At 37.1% G+C, this 21134-nt stretch overlaps 1 protein-coding gene across 1 annotated transcript; it reads right to left on the bottom strand.

Annotated features, from left to right (window-relative positions):
* Positions 1 to 16309: 16309 nt before the first annotated feature.
* On the bottom strand, positions 16310 to 19689 carry LOC145159059 (putative disease resistance protein RGA3). The gene has a single exon (XM_079077957.1). It carries the CDS (start codon positions 19652 to 19654, stop codon positions 16439 to 16441), a length of 3216 nt encoding a protein of 1071 aa, XP_078934083.1. The 5' UTR covers positions 19655 to 19689; the 3' UTR covers positions 16310 to 16438.
* Positions 19690 to 21134: the final 1445 nt, after the last annotated feature.

The raw sequence follows: 21134 nt of genomic DNA on the forward strand, positions 1-21134 counted from the left end.
ATTTTTGGTTAAGGTATCATTCACAATCTCAACAAGTTCATCAGCATTCAAATATTCATCAATCTTAACAATACCATAAGCAAATCAATTATCAGGCACTTTATCGAATTCTGCTATGGTTTTCTCACAATCATAAGACAAGCTATCAATTTTCTCTCTTTCGAAAGCTAGAAAAGGTAATAACTTCCTATGTTGTTCTTTGCTAATGTCAGACGAATGATGCAAAGCAGTCAATTTAGCATATAATCTCTTTGCAGAATTACAGTAAATGTTTCTTTGAGCTAACAACATTTTAACATCACTGCTTAACGAATCCATATCGCACATGATATTTGTAATTTGTAATTCCTGATACTCTACTCTACTTCGTTTCGAATCTAACAATTTTTGTGTCTCTTGCAATTGGATGTTTAGTTTCTTAGCTTCATTACTAGCAGACACCACAATTGTATCAAAGTAAGCAACAGTATCATCAAAAGCAATTATTTCATAATCGTAAGCTTGTAAAGGAATGTTAAAAGACTGAAGAATAGCACGTACCTTGGTTGTCATTGGTGATTTGTCTCCTGTCTTGGTCATGAAACAACGACCAGTCACCTTTTCGTCCTCATCCTCCTCAAACTGTGTGAACATAGCACCATGCGTCAGATTACGCATCTCTTCATCATCAGACCCTGAAGACCAGATCTGATATGTGCCATCCTCCTCACCTTCGCCTTGAGCAACCAACGATAACTCTTTCGTCTTTGCACATACTTCTTCCAATCTTTCCACATAATAAGCTTCGTCCTTGACCCTATTCTTTTTCTCCTCTTTCTTACGAAGCATGCAATCATTTGCCAAATGATTTGCTCCATTACAGTAATGACAGTCAATGCCCGAATCTCCCTTCAATTTCTTCTCGCTTTTGACTTCAGTTGCCTTCACATCATTCTTTTCAAATTTCTTCTTCTCCTCACCCACAGACTTGTTCACGAAACTTCCTTTCACATCACTCTGCTACATCTTAGGATTGAAAGGTTTCTTGAAAAACTTTTTAACTCGATTGTTTAAGTAAAAAGCAACTGCTTCATCATTAGAGTTCATTAGAAAACCTTCTTCATCAGAACCATCTTTTTCAACAGCTTCTTTCTCAGAAACTTTCGAGACAAGAGCTAAAGGACCTCCCAAGCTCATTTTCGATTCTTCTGCCATCTCATTCACTTCACTTTCATATGTTTTCAACTGGTTATACACATCATTCAGAGATGAAGTATTGAAGCTTTGTTGATTCTTCACCATCATGCTGCCACTTCTCCACTCCTTACGAAGTCCCATCACAAAAGTGCGATTGAACTCCATTGAAGATCTTATGAATCCATAACGATTGCATCGATAGATCAGTTCATTAAGACAATCATAATAAACTTCAATCGTTTCACTCTCCTTTTGTCTGAATTCTTTCAGCTCCACAAGACACTGCTTAACAGAGTTTATCTTCATTTTCTCGCTTCCCTGATACTTTTCCTTAAGAGTATTCCAGATATCTTTTGCTGTTTACAACCACAGATGTAATTGTAAACAACATTTGGCAAGGCACCTCGTAATTCTCTCAAACAACGCTTTTCGTTGTTCTTCAGCTTGATGGATTGATCGTTGACTGCAGATGCTGATCCAGATGATCCAATTTGTTGAACATTTGGTGGAGGTTGAACAATTCCAGTAATGTAGCTCCAGAGTTCCTCGTCCAAACCGTTCAAGTAATCCTCCATTCGATCAGCCCACTAATCATAATACTCCGGAATCAAAATAGGAATCTTCGTAGAAGATCCTAACAGATGATAAAATGACGTCATCGTGTTCATGATGAAATTTGCCATTAACGTACGGATGAGATTTTTCAGAAAAACTTGAAGAAACTTGAAATTGAATAACTGAATTGATCAGAAACTCAAAAACGATTACTCGATTACACAATTCAAACATAGAATCAAACCAAAACTGTAGATCAGTGATGATTTTCAGAATCGAACAGTGCGGAAACTTTTGAGACAAATTCGTGACTCAAAAACTAGTGATTCAAATGTAAATCAGATCATTGCAGTATGATTCCTGCTCTGATACCAATTGTAGTTGAATTAATCGAGTAAGAGAATCAAAATCAGAGTAAAGATGAACACGAGAAGTAAATAAAGTCTGGTTTAAGCTCTCACTACTTCCAATGAACACGAGTACAAAACGTAAGCTGGAAAATGGGAAAACCTCTACTTACAACTCAATGTTCAGCTCCTATTTATAGGAGGCTGAAAGTACAAAAATACTAAGGCTAAACATCAAAGCTTCGTAAAAACAGATGCCTTAGTAAATACATAAGAAACATACGAAAATGACTATTACAAAGGTGGACATGAGACAAAATATTACAAGATATTTCGACTCTACACATGGTATCAGAGCAAGTTTCACAAACATAGCTCTCGATCTTGATTCAGAAGGATGACATGAGACAAAAACAAAGGTGGAGAAGGTTTTAGCAATGGGATTGCATACGATTCACCTTATTACCTTCACTCATTAGACTACACCAAACAACTACACGTGAACGAGGTTAGTACTGACAACAACTTCGTTGATTGGAGCCAAGAGATGACAACCTTTTTGTTTGATAACAACAAGATTGAGTTTGTTTATGGGACGATCAGGAAACCCAAGAAAACTTCCAAGGACTACATGTCGTGGATGCGAGTTGATGCTATGATAAAGGGTTGGTTTAAAATTATTGTGGAGAAGAACATACGAAACAACGTCAAATATGCAGATACATCGTTGAAGATGTTGTCAGATCTGAATGAACATTTTGGGAAGGAGAGTGCCCCTAGGGCGTACAAATTAAAACAAAATATTGTTGATATTCGACAAGGTAGCACCTTTGTATCAACATAATTTACCCGGTGGCGATCCATATGGGATAAAGCTTAGGTGATATATCCCTGACCTAGATGTTCTTGTATCAAGTGTGAATGTGATGTTGGCAAGAAGATCCTTGAACGTCAAGAAAAGGAACGTCTTTATGAGTTTTTGATGTGGTTAGATGCCGAATTCCCAGTCATTAGAACCCAAATCTTGGCAACAAAACCAGTTCCTTCGCTTGGAACCGCGTATCACATGGTAGCTAAGGATGAGAGGCAAAGAGTCGTGTCGAATGAAAATATAGATTCACATGAATCAGCTGCATTCAACGTCTTTCAAAGGTGGAATGGATCTTTTGGTTCGAATAAAGAAAGAAGTGGAACCAAAGTTGTGAAGGAAGGGATTGAACATTGCACCAAATGCAACAAAGATGGTCATAAGCGTGAGGGTTGCTTCAAACTGATTGGGTACCTAGAATGGTGGCTCGGAAAGAAAGGAGAAAGGACAAAAGGGAAGGTCGCATGTGTCAAGATAGAGATGAGTCCCATTCCAGGTTTGACAAACGAATACTAACAAAATTTCATAAAACATTTTTCTGGAATAGGTAATAGCAAGGATACAAAACTCGTTGCTAATATGGCTCATAAAGAAGACGAAAAAGGTGAGTGTATCCTTGTTTTGGGATGCACCAAATACAATACTCATTTATCCAACATTCTTGTTAACAAGAAAAACACATACTTCGAGTCACCTGATGTTATACCTAATGGGGATTCCATCCTAGTTAAAAGGAAAGGGGACTACGTCCTTCCAGGGGGAACAAAAGTGAATGAAGTTCTTTATGTTCCAGATTTCAAATGCAATATCCTTTCTGTTAGTCACCTTAGTCATGATCTTCATTGTTCCATGTCATTTTTCCCTTTCTGTATCATGCATGGTCTACAGAAGAGGAACTTGATTGGTCTAGGGAGATACCAAGGGGGACTATACCGAATGAAGATATTTCAAGAAAGAAAGTCAATGGCTACCACCATTGAGACGATGCATAGAATACTTGGACATGCCTCAAAAGGAAAGCTTGCTAAAATGGATTTTCTCAAGACTAATGTTAATGATTTGGGTAACTTTTGTGATTCTTGTGCTAAGGAAAAACATACTAAATTAACCTATCCCTCCAGTTTTATTAAAACTAGTGCTCCTTTTGAATTAATTCATTGTGATATTTGGGGAGGTTATCGAGTGTCGTCATATACAAAAGCCAAATATTTCCTTACAATAGTTAATGATTTTAGTAGAGCGGTATGGATATTTCTTCTTAAACATAAAAGTGAGGCAAGCCAATGTCTTAAAAATTTTCACAAAATGATTGAGGTACAATTTGAGAAACAAATAAAGAGGGTCAGGAGTGATAATGGTGGTGAATTCACATCCAACGACATGCTTGAATTTTACATTGAAAAGGGAATCTTGTTAGAGACCATATGTCCCCATACCCTTCAACAAATCAATGTTGTTGAGAGGCAACATAGGCACCTACTCGAAACCGCTCGTGCCTTAAGAATCGGTGCAAATCTTCCAAAAAGGTTTTGGGCTGAATGTATTTTAACCACGACATATGTGATTAATCGCCTCCCATCCAAGGTTATTAAAAACAAAACGCCTTTTGAGATAATTTGGAATGAAAACCCGATTATGATTTTCTAAAGGTTTTTGGATGTCTAGTTTATTTTAAAAACACCAACACGAAAGGAGACAAGTTCGAGGAAATGGGGAAACTGGGGGGTCTTTCTTGGATACCCTCCTAGAACTAAAGGTTATAAAATTTTTGACCTCGAGACCAGAAAAATAATACTTACTAGAGATGTCAACTTTCATGAAGAAAATTTCCCTTTCAAGGTTGTTCAAGAAAGCAATGAAAGTGGAACTGAAGAACCCATAATATGTCATGATGAACCAATCTTGGCACAAAACAAAAAAAAACCCAATGTAGCAGAATCAACAAATGGATAGTGACCAAACCAATGGGCCAAGCAGCTCACATGAAACTCACAATGGGGATGAAACTGATGGGTTATGAGCACTATAACATCCCTATGGTGCACATACAACCTTAATGCTTTGGATCTAAGTTTTCTCAAGTTATACATGCAATTTTCATTTTTCTAAAGCATGAAGCCTAACTAGCATACAACATTGATAATTAAAACATAAAAACAAGTAAGATGATTACCTCTTTGTTGTAGCTTGTAGAACTTGGCCTTACAAGAGCATAGCACCCCAAATGTAATGCCTCAAATAAGTCACAAACACCAAGAACTATGGAGGACAATGAGAGAGAGCGTGGAGGCACCAAAATCAGCTAGCTTCTTCTTATAATACTCCTTGTATCCGATTTTAGGGCTTAGGGGTTACATTTATAGTGTAGAATTCCAAGGGTCACTTGTAAACCCTAATTCATTCACTTAGGCTTTTAATCCAATAACTCATTTGGACTAACACTTCATGGACTCTCACATAAGCTTAGTCCATTACTAATCAATCATGGATCATTAGCCCAAACTATATGTATCACTGATTTACATAACCAGTCCCCGTTAATTTAATTAGTCTCTTTTGATGACTAAATTAATTCCAAATTAATTCTTGATCAATACCAATTAAATATTATGATTTCTCAATTAATATATTATACTTATAATATATTAATAAATCACAAAGAAACTCTTTCTCAAATATCCATCCTATCAAATTGCTCCGGTGAAGGCAACCAAAATGGACCATGCTACTATCGAGTCAAGTACATACCAATTATAGTTATGGGCTTAGACACCTAATCCAACAGCATCCCACTTGGATAAGTCTAATAACTATAACTACCAATGCAACTTCAAAATCCGATTAGCAATCGTAGCTCTCAAAAGTCATCGTCGAACTCTGGCGCGTCCTTTAGATAAGGGATCATATAATCCTCTGTTCTTCAAGATATCGTGTGGACAAATACATGGAACATAGTCATACTTATTGTACAACAGTTTGTTTACCAATTTCTGATTTGTTTGACATAGAACTTAATTAAACACATCAATTGAGTCCTGACCGGGCCCGACACATAAGTCAAAACAAAATCATCTAGGGGCCCAAAATATCGCTTTTAATCCTCCTAGGATAAAAGCAATAGATAAACTTCGACTTATATGTTTGTACTAATTACTTGTTAAATTATACACAACAACACGTTTTATAACATCAAGTTACTGATGTGTTTTCGTACTATCAATGCACAACCAATTCGGAAATCAACAACTCATATATCTTGGTTTGAAGACTATACGATATTATCATCTCACAATCACTCGTGATAAATTCCATGAAGTGATTCATCTGAGCGTGGGTTTAATCCAATACTCAAATCTTATTTCAGGAGCACTCATGAACGTTGCAGCAAACTTTTGCTATGTCTAAACACTTTAGACAATCTACAAGCCAATTCATGACAGTCTAACTTCATACCTACTTCCAAAGTATGATCGACTGTGGACAATTTGAATAATCATATTATTCTGGAAATCAAAACATGCAAAAGGTGAAACAATAGTAAACAATTGACAGAAGATAGCAACTTTACTCATAAATAAAACTCTTTTATTTAATCATCAAATGTCAATTACATTTTATCTATTACAAGTTTCTAAATAGCTATCTAATCACTAAAACTAATATCGTCCTTCATCCCAATACTCCTAGCATGCTGCAAGTGCTTAACCCTACTCAGTCCCTTTTTAAGGGATCTGTTGGGTTCTCTTCTGACGATACCCTCTTTACTACGAGGAGTCCTTCTTCTACTCAATGTCTTATGAACTGATATTTTCTGTCGATGTGCCTGGATCTGCCATGATCCCTCGGTTCCTTGGTTAAGGCAACCGCACCCTCGTTGTCACAGAAAATATCCATAGCCTCCTTTACAACTGGTACAACTCCAAGGTCTCTGATGAAGTTCTTTAGCCATATCGCCTCCTTCGACGCTGCGCTTGCTGCTATGTACTCTGATTCGCATGTTGAATCAGCTACAGTCTCCTGTTTGGAACTTTTCCATGTTACTGCTCCTCCATTTAGGGTAAACACCCAGCCCGACTGAGAGCGGAAATTATCTTTGTGGGTCTGAAAACTGGCGTCACTATAACCTGTCACTCTCAAGTCATCACTCCCACCGAGGATAAGGACCCAGTCCTTAGTCTTCCGCATGTACTTAAGAATGTTCTTTACCGCAGTCCAGTGAGCTCTACCAGGATTCCCCTGATATCTGCTGACCATGCTCAAAGTAAAGGCCACATCAGGGCGAGTACATGTCATAGCATACATGATCGAGCCAACTGTGGAAGCAAATGGTACTCGACTCATTTATGCTATTTTGGCATCGGTACTCGGGCTCTACTCAGTTTAGTATTGCTCTGGATAGGCAATTCTCCTTTCTTGGAATTCTCCATGCTGAAACATTTCAACACCTTGTCCAAGTAGGTACTTTGGCTAAGTCCTATTAGTCTTTTACTCCTATTTCTCAATATCCTTATTCCCAGAATGTAAGCAGCTTCCCCGAGGTCCTTCATAGCGAAACACTTCCCAAGCCAGTACTTAACCTCCTGCAAGGTTGGAATGTCATTTCCTATGAGAAGTATGTCATCTACATACAACACCAGCAAGCTAACAATACTCCCACTAGCCTTGACATACACACAGGACTCATTCTCGCTTCTCGAAAATCCAAACTCTTTGACTTTCTCATCGAAACAAAGATTCCATCTGCGAGATGCTTGTTTCAATCCATAAATGGATTTTTCAAGCTTGCACACTCTATTAGGGTACTTTGCATTGACGAAACCCTCTGGCTGACTCATGTGAACGTCTTCAGCCAACTTTCCATTAAGGAAAGCGGTTTTGACATCCATTTGCCATATTTCATAATCATGAAATGCAGCTATAACCAGCATAACACTTATAGATTTGATCTTCGCTACTGGTGAGAAGGTCTCGTCATAGTCGACTCCAGGAGTTTGAGTAAAGCCCTTCGCAACCAGTTGCGCCTTATATGTGTGTAATTTCCCATCCATGTCAGTCTTCTTCTTGAAGATCCACTTGCACCCGACTGTCTTGCAACCCGGTACATTGTCAACCAAGTTCCAAACTTGATTATCATTCATGGACTGAATCTCGTTATCCATAGCCTCCTTCCATTTTGCGAACTCGGAACCCACCATGGCTTCCTTGTAGTTGTTAGGTGCATCCAAATTTATCAATGTACTATCACTGATAAACATATCACCTTCAGTTGTTATATGAAAACCATATAACACAGGTGGAACACTAACTATAGTGGAACGTATCAGAGGTACGGACTCGTCAATTGGTTCAACATGAGTTACCTCATCGGGTTGAGCGCTAGTGTTTGAGGTTCCTTCATCACTTAACTCTTGAAGCTCTTCAATGTCAATTTGCCTCCCACTGTCATCTTGGCATATGAGTTCTCTTTCGCGGAAAACCCCTCTCCTCACAACGAAAACAACATTGTCACTCAGTCTATAGAAGAGATATCCAAAGGATTTTTGTGGGTATCCGATGAAAATACAACGCTCACTATGAGGTTCAAGCTTGTCATGAATCTCTCGTCTTACGAAAGCCTCGCAGCCACACCATGGAACGAACTATTTCCAACAAGGTTCGATTATGCCTCTCAGCCACACCATTAAGCTACGGTGTCCTATGTGGCGTCAATTGTGAAACAATTCCACACTCCTTAAGATAGTCGTGGAACTCGATACTAAGATACTCACCACCTCGATCGGATCGAAGCATCTTTATCTTCCTGCCCAATTAATTTTCCACTTCTTGTTTAAACTCTTTGAACTTTTCAAAGGTTTCTGACTTATGCTTGATTAAGTAGACATCTCCATATCTACTATAATCGTCTGTAGAAGTTACAAAGAAGCGGTTAGCATCCCTTGTGGCGGATCTGAAGGGTCCACACACATCCGTGTGTATGATATCCAACAAACCGTCACCTTTTTCACAAGAACCAGTGAAGGGTGACTTGGTCATCTTTCCAAGTAAACAAGATTCACACGTGTCATCCAAATTTAAGTCTAATGACTCCAACACTCCCTCCTTTTGGAGTTGGGCTATGCGCTTCTTTTTGACATGTCCAAGACGACAATGCCACAAGCATGCTTTGTCCAAACCATTGGACAAATCAATATGCAATACATTATTTCCTAAGTTGTCTACAACCATCACAGTTTCATATATACCATTACAAGGCAATGCTTCAAAATAAAATTTATCATTATAAAAAGCATTAATAGAACCAATTTCATTGTTAAATGAAAATCTAAAACCTTGTTTATATGAACCATGAAAAGAAATAATGTTTCTCACCATATCTGATAAGTAGCAACAATTATTTAACTCTAAACCTAACCCATTACTAAGCAATAAAGAATAAACTCCAATCTTGGTGACAAACAACGCTTTCCTATTCTCCATGATCAAGTTCATCTTACCGTGCTCCACATCCCTACTTCTTTTTAGACCCTGCAAATCAGAACAAATGTGAAAACGACATCCTATATCAAGGACCCAAGAATTAGCATGTGATGAGTTGTTAGATTGAATAGTATAAATACCTGCGAAGGTGGGCTTTATCTTCCCATCCTTAATGTCCTACAAGTATTTAGGGCAGCTTTGTTTCCAGTGCCCTTTCTCATGACAATGGAAGCACTCTGCTTCCTTTGGATTGGATGAGGGAGCAGCAAAACCACCTTTGGACCCACTAGAATAGGATCCATCACGAGACTTTCCCTTGTGATTCTTTGAATGAGCTTTCCGTTTCTTCCCTTTACTATGTCCAATTGCCAGGACGGGGGCAGCACTAGTAGGAGTGGGTACAACAGACTTGCCTTTTAAACTACTTTCAATAGTTCTCAGAAGGCCTTGAAGCTTGCTTGTAGTGACTTCCTCCTTGTTCATATGATAAGTCATACGGAACTTATCATAACAAGAAGGTAAAGAGCGTAGGATAATGTTGATAGCCAACTCTTCATCAAAATTGACATTCAACTTCAACAAGCGGTCCACATAACTTTGCATCTTCTGCAAGTGGGCCGTGATGGACTCTCCATCCTTCATTTTTGTTGTTATCATGGAGGAAATGATTTCATACCTTTCATGTCGAGCACTTTGATGGTAACTTTCCATCAAGTCTTGGTGCATCTCGAAAGGCCAGAAGTCCTTGTAGGATTTCTGAAGCTCAGAACTCATAGTGGCTAGCATGATGCACAAGACCTTTGTTGCGTCCTTCTCATGAGCCCTATACTCAGCCATTTGCTCAGGAGTAGTGGTTTCTTATCAATGTCCTTTAGCTATTTGTCGAGGACATATTCTTTTTCCTCGTATCGAATGGCCATACGAATGTTACGAATCCAATCGTTAAAGTTCGAGCCATCGAAGATTACCCTCCCGCATAAGTTCATGAGGGAGAAAGAGCCAGAAGCATTTGAAGTGTTGTTTGAAGCAGTCATCTGAAAAGAAGAACAAGTTTTATTAGATAAGAATCCTTAATATAACACCCAAACGAAATATTAAGGCTAGGACCCAAACACAATATTTCATAATTCGAAAGAGGGATGTTGTAATCCAATTGCAAAATATTTGAAGGTAGGTAAATGACGATTTACCAATTTCCACCATGAAAAACGAAATTGAGGATTAAGTTTTAAATGAAATTGAAATTCCTAGATTCTTTTGAGATTCATTGAACTTTTCAATGGCATGTTTAAATCTCGATTATGCCCTTCAAGTTTGTAACTGGGATACCGAGGATCACAAAAAAGGTGTGAATAACCATGCAAATTCGCTTGGTACTCTCGATGTCATTTATCACCTAATCAATGTGCCGATTAACCACACACGCTCCATTGATCTATGATAAACATAAAGCTACCCTTTGCCACCCTTGCTAGTCCAAGTTAGTGTGCCAGTTGACCACACACGCTCCACTAACGACTTGGCAAGGTACAAAGTGCAATTTCATGGAATAGAACCAATTTCACATTTTTTCCTAAAGTAACTAAGATTGAGAATTTATAAAAACATTTAGTTAATTTTATAATTATCATTATACTTTTTAACGAGAATTACTGTCCTATCCTACCCGTTCGGTTAACGACCCTCCACCAGTCAAGGAAGCGGTGGGTGAGAGTGGACATTCATTCAATCGCCATTTTATAGGCAATTCCTTATACCCCCTTATAGACCAGCTTCGTGAATGAGACCTACTAACGGTAAGACTGACTTGTCTTATATATATATATATATATATATATATATATATATATATATATATATATATATATAAGTATTAATCCTTTAATATTATAATAGTATAAAGTTGAATTTTAAACTTTTAAAATTCTAGAGGTTAGAATTTAATGTTTCATAAATGAGACTTTTCAAATTCCAAAACTTGAGGGCAAGTTTTGAAACTCTTCAAAACCTCTTGAATTTTAGAATTTAATGTGTCATAAATGAGACTTTTCAAATTCCATAACTTGAGGGCAAGTTTTGAAACTCTTCAAAACCATTTAGATCAAATTTTAAACTAATAAAATAATCATATAATTTATCATTTACCAATTTGACCTAATTTAACTCATATAGCAATATAATTTCAAATCAAATAATACAAATAATTAGCTTATCATATCAACTAGCAACTATCTTAAAATTTTGACAATTATCTTTTAATTGGATGAGGATAATCACTACCATATCAGAAAAATCGGAGTTTATGATACAAAACAATTTGTGGTAATGATCCTAATCCAATTCGGGCCAAAAAACCCGAAAATCTGCCAACAGACTGTCCAACTCGTCGAGTCTGGCAATGGACTCATCGAGTTCTTCATAGGACTCGTCGAGTCCAGCAGTCAGAGTGCAGTTTTCAATTTGCTTCAACTTTGAACAATTAACCAATGCATCAATATAACAGAAAACACCCTAGGCGTTGATACCACTGATGGGTTTTGAGCATTATAACATCCCTAAGGTGCACATACAACCCTAATGCTTTGGATCTAAGTTTTCTCAAGTTATACATGTAATTTTCATTTTTCCAAAGCATGAAGTCTAACTAGCATACAACATTGATAATTAAAACATAAAAACAAGTAAGATGATTACCTCTTTGTTGTAGCTTGCAGAACTTGGTCTTACAAGAGGTTAGCACCTCAAATGTAATGCCTCAAACAAGTCACAAACACGAAGAACTATGGAGGACAATGAGAGAGAGCTTGGAGGCACCAAAATCGGCTAGCTTCTTCTTAGAATACTCCTTGTATCTGATTTTAGGGCTTAGGGGTTACATTTATAGTGTAGAATTCCAAGGGTCACTTGTAAACCCTAATTCATTCATTAGGCTTTTAATCCAATAACTCATTTGGACTAACACATCATGGACTCTCACACAAGCTTAGTCCATTACTAATCAATCATGGATCATTAGCCCAAACTATATGTATCACTGATTTACATAATCAGTCCTCATTAATTTAATTAGTCTCGTTTGATCACTGAATTAATTCCAAATTAATTCTTGATCAATACCAATTAAATATTATGATTTCTCAATTAATATATTATATTTATAATATGTTAATAAATCACAAATAACCTCTTTCTCAAATATCCATCCTATCAAATTGCTCCGGTGAAGGCAACCCAAATGGACCATGCTACTATCGGGTCAAGTACATACCAATTATAGTTATGGGCTTACAAACCAAATCCAAAAGAAACATGACAAATAAATGATGAAGGGCATCCTAATAATTGATGAGTTTGAAACTGTTAACGTATCCCTTAGGAAGAACGTCAAAAAAGGAGAAGTCTAACGCCAAGCTTGGCCTGGTCAAAACCCAGTTTGACCTAGTCCGAGGCCAAGGTCGGGCCTTCACAAATGCGAAGATCATCGGTATGGCGGTTAAGATGCAGAACCGCACCTTAACCTCTTCTCCAAGGAATAACACCCCGACAAACGTGGGACCAATCAGAGAGTTCCAACTGTCCATCTGACGATAGCCACGGTCATCATAATATTAAAGATTCCCCTCTAGCCAATAAAGGGATGAGGCAAAAAGATGTGACAGGGGATCCTCCAATATGGGTCCGCCACGTCGCACCTCACGAGGGAATGCTCAACAAAATCAGTTGAGAGGCACACACCTCTCAAACAGGTATAAAAGGATCCTTCTTCCTCACGAAGAAAGGGACAAAACTCTTTTTCCTGTGATTTACTCTTACTTCTCTCAGACCTTATTCTAACTTGATCGTCGGAGCTTCGTCCCGGGAATTCCTCCCAGACGTCGACTAACGATCATCTTTCTCTTTTGCATTGTGATATTAGGATAAGAAACCTGCACAGAACCCATCAACAATCTCAATCCAACCATCTTCGATATATCACAATAGAAACAAATGATCAAACGAAGGAACATAAGCCCAAGCTGAAACCAGTCCCATTAGAACCAGAACTCAACCATCGAGATTCAAATATTTTATTGTACAAGTTCCCCCTTCGGTCAAACACCCGACATCGACATCCAATCAATTCGCCTCTACGGTTTGTCACCCTGTCTCTAATTTTGTTTCTTATGATAAGTTTTCTACTAATCATAATGTTTTTTATGGGCTATCACTAATAATGATGAGCTCAAATATTTTAAACAAGCTGCCCAAGATGCTCGTTGGCGTGAAGCCATGCAAATGGAGATCAAAACTTTGGAGAAAAATGAAACTTGGACCTTGGAAGATTTACCGAAAGTTAAACGAGCTATAGACTTGAAATGGGTTTATAAAACAAATTCAAACCGAATGGTGATGTTGAAAGATACAAGGCTCGTTTGGTTGCAAAAGGATTCACTCAAATGGAGGGGGTGGATTATCACGATATGTTCGCACCGATAGCTAAGCTAGTTATAGTTCGGACTTTATTAGCAGCGGCTATAAAAAGGGATTGGATTATTCATCAACTTGACGTGAGAAACACCTTCTTGCATGGGGATCTAGATGAGGAAGTTCACATGAAAATTCCTCAAGGTTTCTCTGAAGATGGCTAGACTCGAGTTTGTCGCCTAATAAAATCTTTATATGGATTAAAGCAAGCTTCACGTAATTGGTATTACAATTTCACCACTTTCCTCATCGGCTTTAGTTTTAGATGGTCCAAGGCTGATCACTCCTTATTCATTTATGAAACCGCTAGTATAACAATGGTTAAAATCTATGTGGACAATGTAATTATTACATGAAATTGTCTCAATAAAATTCAAGAAGTCAAGAAACAACTTGGCAAAGTGAAAGATCTTGGTCCATTAAAAATACTTTCATGGGATAGAGGTAGCCAAAACAAGTGATGGCCTAGTTTTAAGCCAACGAAAGTATACATTAGACATTTTAAAGGATAGTGGGAAATTAGGTTGCAAACCAAGTTCTTTTCCCATTGAGCAAGGCTTGAAACTAGACAAATGAGAGAATGAACCGAGCATTGATGTAAATCAATATCGCCGTTTAATTGGCCAGCTTTTGTATCTTCAAGCCACTCGACCAGACATTACTTATTCTGTCAATGTCTTAAGCTAGTTTGTGGCTGATCCAAGAAACAACCATTTGGAGGCAGCAAATTGTCTACTTAGATACTTAAAGGCCACACCACGCCAAAGCATTCTTCTCTCCCAGTCAGGGGATCTTGTTTTAACTGCTTATTGTGACTCTGACTGGTTAGGATGTTTCCTTACGAGACATTAGCGTACCGGTTATTTTCTCTTACTAGGTGGGACTCACATCTTCTAGAAAACCAAGAAACATTATGTTGTCTCGCGATCTTCAGCCGAAGTCGGTTATTTTATCTTCCACAGTCATTGAAGTTATTTGGGTTCGTTTGGTTGCTTAGTTAACTACATGTTGACATTTCCTTGGCCACGCCTTTATTCTGTGATAATCAAGCGGCTCGTCATATAGCTAACAATCTGGTTTTTCATGAAAGAACTAAGCATGTAGAGATGGACTGTTATTTTGTTCGAGAACATTGAATCCAAAGAGATTATTCCCATGCATATCAACAGCAAGATGTAAATAGAAGACATATTGACAAAGGAGCTAACAACACAACAACTTCAATTTCTTGGGCAAGATTAGCATTGCAAATTTGCATGCTTCATGGGGAATATAGGATCTCATATTTTATTATTATTGTTGATTGTTTTTTATCCTCTCCATATTTAGAGGATCTATTTAAGGGATGTAGGTCATGGCATCCTTATTTATTTTCCTTTGTATTTTTGTTTGGAGTATCAATAAAAACTTATGTTTTCTTCCTCTCGTAAAATCCATCAAACCACAGCCTAATTAATATCATTTGGCCCACTTTGGCTGAGGGGACCATGTAACAACAACTTCAAACATTGATCCGGATAAGATAAGATTATGTTTCCAAATGCCAAATATTTTTTTATAACTATTTACATAAGGTATAAAATGTTAATGACAATTATATAACCTAATTGATAAAAAGTAATTTGACAATTTTCTATATGATATGAGCAAGATATTCCAGCTTATGCTCTTAGTTTATATTGAAGTTGAGATTGAAATTTACTACTGTTAATTGTTATATACAAACCTGCTCTTTTTTTAAGCATTTTTGTTTAGCCTAACAATGTTGGTTTATTGAATCAATGACATACAAACATTAATATATTGGTTGCAAGTTTATTGGCAGGTGGAGTGAAGATATGTGAGTTTGACTATGACTAGAGAAAGTTCCAAATGGGCCAAGCAACAAGGTGAAACCTATAGCATATGACGGAGGATTAAATAGTTGAGGGTTGATTACTAGAGGTGTACATGTATGGTTTTGTTTTACCTTTGTGTGGTTAATTTGTAAGTCCATTTCTAAAATAATACAAATCCGTCACTAACAATAGTTAGCTATTTGTTTGTTGTCAAATTGAAAAGACAGTTGATTCTTTTTCCATTTCCTTGTACATCATTCGGAAATCAAGACAAATGGATTATGCTTATTAAATTATAGTAAATTACAGTATAAGTTATTGAGATGGGATATGACACAATACCAGCATATCCATTTTGTTGGGAGTGTCGAGTCCAATACTATCCAATAAAATCTTAACCTGTTAAAACAGTACATCTTGATCCGTATTTGTGTTTAGAAGATAATAAACTTAATACATCATTGAAATTAAAATTATAGACCGTATTGATAAGTTATTAAGTTTACGGACGAGAGCCATCATGCGATCAACTACGATTAAACAATCGGTAGCCATAAGTGATAAGCCAAAAGAATTTTGCGACATTTAGTAAAAAGTGTAAGTATCAAATTTATAGAATCATTGGACTTTTACACATCTTTTGTACTTGTCACTTATACAAAAATATCTATACACTACCACAACACACTCAAATAACTATTTAAATAACACTCTCAATTATATAGTTCAACATAAGTTGCTTCTGGTGGTGCTCCACGTACAACTGTTTCTTTATTTAGCCCCTTGCATTCATGGAACGTCAAATGTCGGATAGATGACATTCTGGTTAACCACATGGGCAGTTCTCGCATTCCGAATCCTCTTATGGTTAACTCAGTGAGTGAAGTGAGGTGTTGTATTTCTTCTGGCACTGACTCCCAGTGATACCGACCTCTCAAGTCTAACGAGTGAAGGTTTTCCCTTAGCTTCTCAATGCCTTGAAGACTCGGGAAAGAAGCGAGCTCCTCCGAGAACACACCAAGTTCCAACTCATTTAAGAAAACAAAACAGTCAAACATTTGGTGAGGCAAGGAAGTCAGTTTGTCACAATGCTTAATTTGCAAAGTCTTCAAAGAATGACATTGGTTGGGCAAATTGCTTATTTCTAAAAGACTAGGACACATGACAATTTCAAAAGACACGAGAGATGTGAGGCCTTGTATGCTCTTAATGGATATCAGACTTGTGCAGTAACATATCCTTAAGGAAACAAGAGGATGGGGATGACATTCATCTAAGAGAATAATCTTTGGGCAATCGATAATTACCAAGCTATCAAGGACAGGTGAAATCATTTTTGAGCTGTTGGTTGCTCCATCTATCCACTTTTCCAGTCTTTTCATACCAAATAGTTTGAGCGATCTCAACGATGGAGACAAAGGTTTTATTGATCCAGTAACATTGGAACTTCCTAAGCATGTCAAGTTGTCCATATTCTCCAACACAAGATCCCGAAGATGTGGTAGGTGCTCAAGCGTTGGAAGAGAGAGGCAACTCCTACATCCAGATAATGTGATTGACACGAGCTTATCAAGGGGTGTTGATTTCCCTTTGATATCGATAGCCATCTTCATTACCCAAGCTGGAAAATTATCACCAGAAAAATTCTTAATTGTCAATATTTTCACACCTCGTGGGGGTTGCAAGCCTTCCAATATATCCATTACGTTTGTATAATCTCCATCTTCGTAGTACCTACTCCAACTAAATTGAATATCGTATAAATTTTTCTTTCTAGATAAGTCTGCCTTGACAGCATCCTCTTTGCTCCTAACATTTTCAAGATAAAAAATACAGAGCTTTCCACTAAGGTTATTCAAATGGTGTAGCTCTTCAATACCGTGTCCCTTCCTTCTAAGCACTGTGAAGGAAGGCAATTTTCGAAGAGAAATCAATTGTCCCACAATATTGGCGGGAAGACTTTTGGTAGACATGAAATTCCGCAGGCTTATCAAATTTCTCATGGATTTTGGAAACGTCTTGAGATGACAATGTTGTAACTTCAGAGTTTGCAAGTGGTATAGTTTACCAATAGATTCTGGAAGAACAGTGATACCGGGATATGATAAATGTAGATACCTTAGATGCACCAAATCTCCAATCGAATCGTCTAACTTCTCCAATTTATGTGTTGTGAGTTTAAGGACTCGCATGCACTTGAATTGTTGAAATGAAAAAGTCTTTCCAATTTCATGATCGAGGAAGAATGTATGCAAAGTTTCAATTGTCTTAGCCCTTTCAATGAACAAGGATACCTTGTTTTGGAATTCGTAGTCCTTGTTCTGCTCTTGATAAAAAGCGAGATGTTTAACTTGAGGAATACGATCAATATCATCATTCATCGCACCCATCACACATAAGCTTTCATGTTTGGAAAGTGATAATGAAAGATCATGCACCAGATCATGCATGCTACAACGAGTGATGTGACCATATTCATCCCTTTCAACATCTTGGAACAACGAATTGCTGACCAAAATTTGAAAAATATCATTTCCCACATCCTCCATCTCCTTGTTTTTTTCCTCGTCCACTTGAACAAACCCTAAAGCCATCCAAAGTTGGACGAGTTCTTCCCTTTCCATGACCGTGTCTTTCTTAAAGATGGAACAATATGCAAAACATTGTTTGGCCATAGAACTGGGAAGATTATCAAAGCTCAGTTCCAAACTCTTTTGAGTTCTCTCCCTTTCAACTTCTAGATCCCAAACTTTGCTATTTTTGATGGACAACCACTTCTCTAGGTCGTCAGTGTAATTTTGCAACACCCCTCCTATTACCTTTACTAGCAATGGCAAACCACGACACTTTTTCACAATATCATGCCCTATCTCCTCCAATTCGGGTTGTGGTGATTGTCCTGCTAGAAACGCCCTCTCTTTAAAGATACACCAACAATGATCATCAGAAAGACCTTTTAAAGGACACGAATCAATCATCATAGCCTTAGTTCCGATCTCAAGTTTCCGGGTAGTGACAAGAATGCTACTTCCGGTTTGTGAATTCATATTTATCATAACATTCCTAAAATCTTCCCAATATAATCTCTCTTCATCCCAAATGTCATCCAGGACTAGCAAATATCTTTTTGCTCCTAACTTCTTTTCAAGATCTCGAACTAAATTGACCATAGTTTCCGACTTAGGTTTCTCTCCTGCAAGAGATTCATAGATATTTGAGAGAAGTGTCTTGATGTCAACCTTAACCGACACACACAACCAAGCTTTAACCTCAAAATGTTGCTGGATTTTTGGATTATTGTAGACGGACTTAGCCAGAGTGGTCTTCCCCATCCCGCCCATTCCCACAATGGGAACAATCGTAAGTTTTTCTTCTTTTCTTGACTCGGTTAAAAGGTGTATGATGCGCTCTTCATCATCCTCCCTACCAACAATTTTGAATTCTCCTAAATATGGATCTGTCTCCGGGTATGGACGATCTGGAACAGCAGGGCCACGGTGTTCATTTTGTAGTCCCAAATCGTTTGCGTCCTTATTGATTTGAGACAACTTTTCGTTAACCTTTTTTATTTTATGACCCATTTCCCTACGAAATAAAAGCTTTTTCAAACTTGGGAGAGAGGTTACCTTTATTGCCACCCGATCTCGATTCTTTATCGCACGTCTCAATATTTCGTAGTCAACCTCATCCAACACATCATCAACTTCACCAACCACAACTTTGAGCTGTTTCAGCCACTCCATCACACCATGTTTTAGACCTTTCTCATTCTCGGCATCCTGTAACTTGGCACGAATCATTTTCAAGGTCTGTTCAAGTGTGTGCAACTTCGTTTTGTAACCCCAAGCAAGGGCGATTTCGTTGGCAGCTATCGATGCCACCTTTTTCAGGATCACATCGGCAGCAATAATGACCAAAGCGTCGGCCATTTCCACTGTTGAGAGAGAGAGAGAGAGAGAGAGAGAGGTGTGGAACGAACTAAGAAGCCACGGCCGTTTATAGATTTTGATAAAGCAAGGCCCCACATGGGATAAGGTCACATTTTAGAACCCATGAAATGATACGGACAATTCGTCGTTTAAAATAATTTTAATTTTTTTTTCTAGTTTGCAAAAGATTCATGTTGACCCTTCAATTAAATTTAATTTTTGATTTGTTAATTTTCTAATAACATAAAATTTTATGATTGGTTTTTATGATTTGTATAAGGTATCATGTTAATGACAACTAATAAAACGGTTAGATGCTTTGTCTTTTTGATTCCAACAGAGAATCACGAGAATAAATTCATTTTGTTAACATCACAAACGTTTCTAGGATTCTGTTTGGATGATTGACTTGTGCGAAATAATAATATATTGAATCGATATAAAAACTAATAAACACAAGAGATGGGTGATCTGATAATTTCATAAACATAAAGAATATAAAACATCCTACATAATGGAATTCACAGCCAACTCTCTCTACTCTAAAATGACTACATTTTGGTGCAAGCTTACAATGACCAATTATTACTCTATTTATAGGAGAGAAGTGAATTTCACAAACCACAAGAGAATATTTTAACCTAAATACCACTCATCATTGGAGACTGTTTCCAACTCTAACAATATCCCTTAAATATTTGGAAATGATGTTGGATATACAGTGATACAATACTAAAATACATACTATCCAACTAGTAGGTGCGATAATAATTATGATATATAATGAGAAATAAATACTGAAATGTCTTAGAAAATCTGAAGTGCCCGAATTGTGTTGTTTTTATATACTAAAAATAAATAAGGTTTTTAAATTTATAAAATGGTTTCAACAAAACTAAGAAGTAGCACACAATTGAGCAAATGTACTCAATCTAATGTTATTATAGTTGAGGTACGATCGGGTTGTCGAACACTTTAGGAGTGTGTATGATTTTGATTCAGAAAAGAGAAACTAAAACTAATAATTAAACTACGGAACAAAAAAGTAAAAAAGGGGAATTGTTTAAATCCAATTAAATGTAGTTTAATCTAAACTATTAAAACTAAAGACTTGGATTAAATCAATATATTAAAGGTACTTTCACTTAGATTGTGGTTCCCTCTCAATTATGGTTGATACTTAGAAAGTGCAATAAATTTATCTTGCTGCTTACAAATTTCTATAATAATTAGTTATCTTGGTCCAATCAACTAATCTTGATAATCATTAAAAACATCTTAATGAAATAAACTAGAAGGTTCAGATAGAGCTTACATTTCTATTCAATCCAAGGAACTCATGGGATTTAATTATGGTAAGCGCAGGAGCAAGAAAGACCAAAGATGTAAGGGTATAATGGTCATATAGTCTAATTCAACATGGGTTCTTCAATTTTGACCGTAAATGGTTAGTCTTGAAATGACTTCTCATGTCAAATTC

This window comes from Lactuca virosa, chromosome 2, assembly GCF_052849685.1.
Source record: "Lactuca virosa cultivar CGN04683 chromosome 2, Lactuca_virosa_CGN04683_v6, whole genome shotgun sequence".
NCBI classification, from domain to species: Eukaryota; Viridiplantae; Streptophyta; class Magnoliopsida; order Asterales; family Asteraceae; genus Lactuca; species Lactuca virosa.

What these genes read in the sequence shown, in the direction of transcription:
- LOC145159059 (XM_079077957.1), bottom strand. Translation starts at nt 19,654, where the DNA reads ATGGCCGACGCTTTGGTCATTATTGCTGCCGATGTGATCCTGAAAAAG.